A 7,106-nucleotide genomic window follows, 5' to 3' on the forward strand; every position below is an offset into this window, starting at 1 on the left:
ATACAGACCATATATGCACCTACATACACATACACACACATGCACCACAGATGCACAGACCACAGGCATCCTACACACACACACACACACACACACACACACACACACACACACACACACACGGGTGAGAGACTGGGAAACTCTCCAGGGACTTGCTTCCCATATCCACTCAAGCCCCAGCATCTATGAACTTTCCACCATGTGGGTCTCATCCTTTACATCTCATCTCCAGTAGCTCTTTTCCTTTGCTCTCCAGTACAGTCACCAACACATGGTAATTGTAGGTTAACGGGGAGAAGGAACATTTACACACAAAAACACAGCAAGTGAGTTAAAACTGAGTATTAGAAACCCCCTTGCTGGCATTCTTGGAGCTAATCTCTGCCGTCATCCTTCCTTCTCTCCAGGTCTTCTGCATGCCTCCTGGCTTTTTCCTGTACCTAACTAAGGCCACCCTCCCTCCCCCTTCCCTCCCTCCCACCCTCTCTCCTTCTTCCCTCCTTCCCTCAACATCTTCTCAAGATCCCAGAACATTCACACAACGTCTTTCTTTAGTGTTGTTTTCTCATTCACCATTGTTTATCCGTTCCATAACTTCACAGTGTATTCTCAAGCCAGGCTACTAAGTTATTTTTCTATAAAAAGAGAACCATTTTCTTCCTTCCTTCCTTCCTTCCTTCCTTCCTGCCTTCCTTTCTTTCTTTCTTTCTTTCTTTCTTTCTTTCTTTCTTTCTTTCTTTTGAGAAGGGTTTCTCTCTGTAGCTTTGGAGCCTGCCCTGGAACTCTCTTTGTAGACCAGGCTGGCCTTGAACTTACAGAGATCCTCCTGCCTCTGCTTCCCGAGTGCTGGGATCTTTACACAACCTTAGAAGGCTTTTAGAAGGGGTTGAGACAGGTTTTTCTCTACACAGCCCTAGCTGTCCTGGAACTCACTATGTGGACCAGGCTGGCCTTGAACTAACAGACATCCTCCTGCCTCTGCCACCCAAGTACTGAAATTAAGGTCATGTGTAGGGAGACACTCTAGCCCCGCCCAAGAGTCCCGGGTCCACCTGGTACCTGTCCTTGTTCAAGTTAGACACTTTTTCCACATGACTTTAAGACTTAGCTAGAATAGACATAGGATGTACCATAGCAGATTATTGTATCTTCTTGTATTTCACCCTTATGATTGTTAGTTTTGGATATTTTACACTATTAAGTTTTAATCCTCTTTTAGACTAAAAGGGGAATTGTAGGGAGACACTCTAGCCCCGCCCAATAGTCCTGGGACAGGTACCAGGTGGACCCGGGACTCGCCCATAAGGGCGTGGTGAAGGAAAGCCAGGGTGACGTAAGGGAGCTTCTTAAGGGGCTGCACGTGGGGACCCTGGCCCCTTTTGTTCTGGCCGTGCTTGCTGGGTTCTATAACCTAGCTCTGGCCTGTGTTTTGCCTTGGTGTCTTCTTGAATAAAGAGACATTAATCTTACAGTCATGCACCATCAATGCCCAGCACCTCAAGTTTGTATGTGGGTTCTGGGGATTGAACGCAAGTCCTCAGGCTTATAAGGCAAGCGCTTTACTGACTGAGCCACCATCAGAGGCCAATTGCGTTTTTAAATAGCAATTGTTTTCTTTCACGTTACTTTCTTAGAATATTTTTGTTTAGTGGTAAAGAATACATCATTAGTAATTTCCATCCCTCTATCCCACTTGTCAAAAACCAATTTGTTGATATGACTTTGTATCAACAGCTATTTCCTAAATCATTCTCAGATTTACATTTTTTTACGCTACAGGAACCATTATTCAAGAAACTGAATATTCTTGAATACTTTGATATTTAAATACACTGATTCAAGAAACATTATCAAAGACACTTCCCATGAATTACCAGTTTTCAGAGAAAGACCACAAAAGAGTGGTAGGGTTTCCCACATGCCATCGTGGAGGCGTGGTGGAAGATGTGATGGACAGAGGACATTTAACCATTTTAAACCCTGGTTTCTCCTTGCTTGGAGGTTTGCCCACATCTGTAATCCCAACACAATGGGTGTGGTATCAGGAGGATCAGATGCTCAAGGTCAGCCTTGGCTACATGGCAAGTTCGAGGCCAGACAGGGCTCTACAAGACCCTGTCTCAACAAAACAGGAGAAAGTAACAACCATTGGTATCCTGGCATCTCCCTCTCCCCGGGTCCTGGGCAACCTGATCATGGTACTGCGCCCAACTCCTCTTCTCTCACCCTATGGTTTCTCCTCAGCACCTGCCTGTCACTCCTCCATGCCAACCCTCTCCTGGGCCTGTTCCTTCTCTTTAGGGAACCTTTCCCCATCTCAGGGCCTCTCTAATCCTGGGGCTCTCTCCCCAGGATCACTCTTCTCCAGGCTATCTTCCCTCACCCCGGGATCCATCTTTGACAGGTGATTGCTCCTCACTGACAGCTGTCAAAGGTTGCATGGCTGCATCGTGCATGCGTTAGATAGCTGCATATGGACTGTGCATGCAGAAATCACATGGAACTGGGGCCCTGTAGAGCTGGGCCAATGGCAGCTCTATGACTCCAGTTTCAATGTCCCCAACTGCTGAGACTTGTTCTAAACCATTCCCGTTCCCTGCCTGTTCTCTCTTCTTTTCTTTGCATTTCTGCTCCTAATCGGTTAACCCCTCCCTTTGCTCCCTTTCCCAGTGAACTCCATGTGAGTTTGTTGAGTTTGGTAGAGCATGTTTCATCGCCCAAAGCTACAGCAAAGAACAACAACAACAACAAAGATTTGCCTCATTGGCTTTATGGAAAATCAAAGAAATTGTTTTTATAGGAAGATTCTGGCTTTCACAATATTGGATAAATGTGAATTATTTTTCTCCTTTCCCTTTCCTCCCTTCCCCAAGAAAGAAATCATTCCCTGTATCCTAGAACACATCCTTCTTTTATCCATACTTCAGAAGGCGTTTGATAATCTAGTGGTGACCCTAGACTCCTCTATGAAGATCAGTCTTCACTGTTATACCATATAATACCATATAACTAGGTTAAGAGGGGAATCTATTTGTAGCATCTCATGCTTAGAAAAATACAATTGTTTCTGGGAGGAATGCAATCTATGGGTATTTAGTGTATGCCATCTGAATTAGTTTTATTTTTAAAATAAGAGTGATCTTAATTTCTGATTTTAAAAAAAGAATAGTCATTAGAAAATAATTTATAAGTATTATTACTGAAATACTATGCTTGCCACTATTCAAATATTATCCTTTGGGCTACTGTTATACCAAAGTTACTACTTTACTTTCTTCCTTTAATCCTTGTTGCTATTCTTCATTTTTTCTTTGTTCCTCCCTCTATAGGTAATTATGGATTGGATCAACTCCTCTGGTTATGTGATCAATGTTCCCACTTTCATAAGAAACAGCACTGATATTCCAACTCCTGCCCCCAAAATAGTCGTTGCTGTTTCTTTGTTCATTTCATTTATAGTCGGTACAATCAGCAATGGCCTCTATCTATGGATGCTGAAATTCAAGATGCAAAGGACTGTCAATACTCTCTTATTTTTTCATCTCATTCTCTCCTATTTTATTTCAACATTGATTCTGCCATTCATGGCTGCCTCCTACCTTCAAGACAATCACTGGGCCTTTGGAACTGTCTTGTGCAAAGTCTTCAACAGCACTTTGTCTGTGAGCATGTTTGCCTCTGTTTTCTTGCTCTCTGCCATCAGTGTTGATCGGTATCTTCTCACCCTTCACCCAGTGTGGTCCCAGCGGCACCGAAGCCTACGCTGGGCTTCCCAAATAGTCCTGGGAATCTGGATTTCTGCCACTATCCTCAGCATCCCCTATTTGGTTTTCAGGCAGACTCATGATGACCATAAAGGGAGAATGATATGCCAAAATAACTACCTTGTGTCTACTAACTGGGAGAACAAAGAGAAGCAAACATTAAGGCAATGGATTCACGGAGCCTGTTTCATTGGCCGCTTCCTGCTGGGCTTCCTCCTGCCCTTCCTTGTCATCGTCTTTTGCTACAAAAGAGTGGCCACCAAGATGAAAGAGAAGGGACTCTTTAAATCCAACAAGCCCTTCAAAGTCATGATGACTGCTGTCATCTCTTTCTTCGTGTGTTGGATGCCTTACCATGTATACAGTGGCTTGGTCCTCACCATGAACCACTCACTACTTTTACAGTTGATCCTGGTACTTACAGTGGTAACTGTTACCTTCAATACTGTCTTTTCTCCCATCCTCTATCTATTCACAGGGGAGAATTTCAAGGTTTTCAAGAAATCTACTCTTGCTCTGTTTAAGTCAACAGTCAGTGATGATTCTTCCACAGAAAAGGCACAAAACCTAAACTCAGAAACTGAAATTTAAGTTCTGGATCCTCTTCAGCTGGAATTCAGCTCCCAACACTCACATCTGCCTAAAACCCCCAGCTCCTGGAGATCTAGCATCCTTTTCTGGCCTCTATGGGCACCCACATGCACAGACACACAACCATACACAGAAATAATAAAATTTATATTTTAAAAATGAATTCTGGATCCTAAAATAAACATGGACTCTGTCAATTATACCACTAGAGTTATATCCATTGATTTTTGTATTCTATATATCCTATAGTTAAACATAGTCTAACTTCTTCTAGTCAGTTCTAACTTGATCTGTAAAAATTAAAATAGTGTCAACAGGCTGGCAAAATGACCCAGTTGGTAAAGGCACTTGGTGTTGAGTGAAAGTCTGAGTTTTATTCCTGGGACCCACATGGTAGAAGACCTGTGAAGAACTCCTGCAAAAGAACTCCTGCAAGTTGTCTTCTGACCTACACACACACACACACACACACACACACACACACACACACACACACACACACGCGCCCGCGCCTATACACATGCATACACTAGGATGTTGTCCCGCGCGATAGTCTTGCCGGCAAGAACCACACAGGACATTCGGATCCTTCTGCAGTAAAGCTTTAATGCGTCTTGAGAGGAGAGCATAAGCTTACAAAAGCGGAGACCCCCAAGCCAAGAATCCTGTCCCCTAATAAAGGCTGGCAACCGCCGCCTCGGACGTGTCACCCCATGATTGGCTGTAGCTCATCGGGCCATATGACGCCACGGAATAGGCAGAGATCAAGGAATGGAAAATTACCCAGCGCCTGCGCAATAATCTTGTTTACATTCGGTGCCTGCCGGATGCAGGCACCATCTTGTAATGGAGAATGCAGGGACGGCTCCCTACAGGATGTCATTTAAATTTTTAATTAAATAAAATAAACCAGTCCCAAGGAAATAAGCAACTGGCCATGATAGAAGTGTGGTTTTTGTTTTTCATTTTGTTTTGTTTTGTTTTTAATTCTTTTTTATTTGTGGTTAAAAAAAAGATATGAAGCATATAATTTGGCATTTCCACCATTTACTTTGTACTTCATTGGCATTATATTTACAATGTTGTGAAACCACCACCACTATCTATTGTCAAAAAATTTTGCCTCCCAGACACCCACAGCTAAACACTGAACTGAACGCCTAGAATCAAGTTGTAAAGAGGGAGGAGTGAGCCAGCACTCGGGAGGCAGAGGCAGGCAGATTTCTGTGAGTTCCAGACCAACCTGGTCTACAAGAGCTAGTTCCAGGACAGCCTCCAAAGCCACAGAGAAAGCCTGTCTCAAAAAACCAAAGAGAGAGAGAGAGAGAGGTGAAGAGCAAAGGGGTCAAGACCGAACTGGTGAAACCCACAGAATCAGCTGACCTGAACAAGGGGGAACTCACGGACCCCAGACTAATGGCTGGGAGGCCAGCATGGGACAGATCCAGACCCCGCTAACATGGGTCTCAGTGAGGAGGCCTGGGCAATCTATGGGACCTCTGGTAGTAGACCAGTATTTATCCCTGGTGTATGAATGGACTTTGGGAGCCCATTCCACGTGGAGGGATGCTCTCTCAGCCTGGACACACAGGGGAGGGCCTGGGTCCTGGATGGTATGACAGACTTTGGCGATCTCCCATGGAGGGTCTCACCATCCCTGGGTATTTGAGGGGAGGATAAGGTGGAGGGTTGGTGGGGGGCGGGGGAGGAGGGGAGGGAGAGGGAGCTGGGATTGACATGTGAAGCAGGCTTGTTTCTAATTTAAATAAAAATAAATTTAAAACAAAAAGAAAAAAGAAAAGAAAAAGAGAAAAAATTTGCCTCTCCAGAGAGAAATTCTTTATTCATTAAGTATTCTGTCACCCTTCTATGACCCCAGGCCCAGTACATCCAGACAGCTTTCTGTCTCTGTGAGTTCTCCTACCTCAGATAAGATAGGTAGTCCACCTAAGTGAACCCATCTTTGTCCTTTTGTATCTGGCTCAGTTCACTTAGCATAAAGTATCCAAGACACATATATGCTATATAGAATTCAGTACTTCCTTCTCTTCTATGTCTGAATTATTCTCCATTGTGTTAGATGTACGTTTTAAAAATATATTCTCATCTTTTGACTATGTAAATAACAATACTTACAAATATTTATGCACAAGCGTCTGGGCCTTTGTTCTCATTTATTGTAGGTACATACCCTAAGAACAGAATTACAGCGCCAATGGTAATCCCATGTTTAATTTTTTTAGGAACCATTGACAATCTATACCACATTCCATTCCCACTTAAACTGTAAGAAAATTTCTGTTTCTATACAACTTCATCACCACTTAGTGATTTCTTTCTAAGACTATTGTCATCCTAGGCTGGTGTAGTCCACATGTGATTCTTAACCTCTTTAAGATTTGTTTGTTTGCATTTTATGTATATGCATGTTTGCCTGCATGCATATATGTGCGACACAAACATGCATGCAGGTGTCTATGGAAGCTGGAGAGGGCATCAGAGCCCAGGAACTGGAGTTACAGATGGTTGCGAGCCACCATGTAGCGTGTACAGATTGACGCAAAGAGATGCTTGAAACATGTTCACAGAATTTACCCTAAAAAGCCTTTCAACATGATCACTTCAGGGAAAGAACCTAAATGGCATCGTGCTGAGGCCTGACTGAGAGGTGAGAGACTACAGCACTCTCAGAGTAGCGACTCCTTAACACAGAAAATTAGGAGATAACTCCTCTCCTCCTCACCAAAACTA

The 7,106-nt window shown here is 43.6% G+C and overlaps 1 protein-coding gene across 1 annotated transcript; it reads left to right on the forward strand.

Annotated features, from left to right (window-relative positions):
• Positions 1-3,335: 3,335 nt before the first annotated feature.
• Gpr33 (G protein-coupled receptor 33) lies at positions 3,336-4,355 on the forward strand. Its single transcript, XM_027416324.2, has one exon. The coding sequence runs from the start codon at positions 3,336-3,338 to the stop codon at positions 4,353-4,355; it is 1,020 nt and encodes a 339-aa protein (XP_027272125.1).
• The last annotated feature ends 2,751 nt before the right edge of the window (positions 4,356-7,106 follow it).

The sequence above is a fragment of the Cricetulus griseus genome, chromosome 5, assembly GCF_003668045.3.
Source record: "Cricetulus griseus strain 17A/GY chromosome 5, alternate assembly CriGri-PICRH-1.0, whole genome shotgun sequence".
NCBI classification, from domain to species: Eukaryota; Metazoa; Chordata; class Mammalia; order Rodentia; family Cricetidae; genus Cricetulus; species Cricetulus griseus.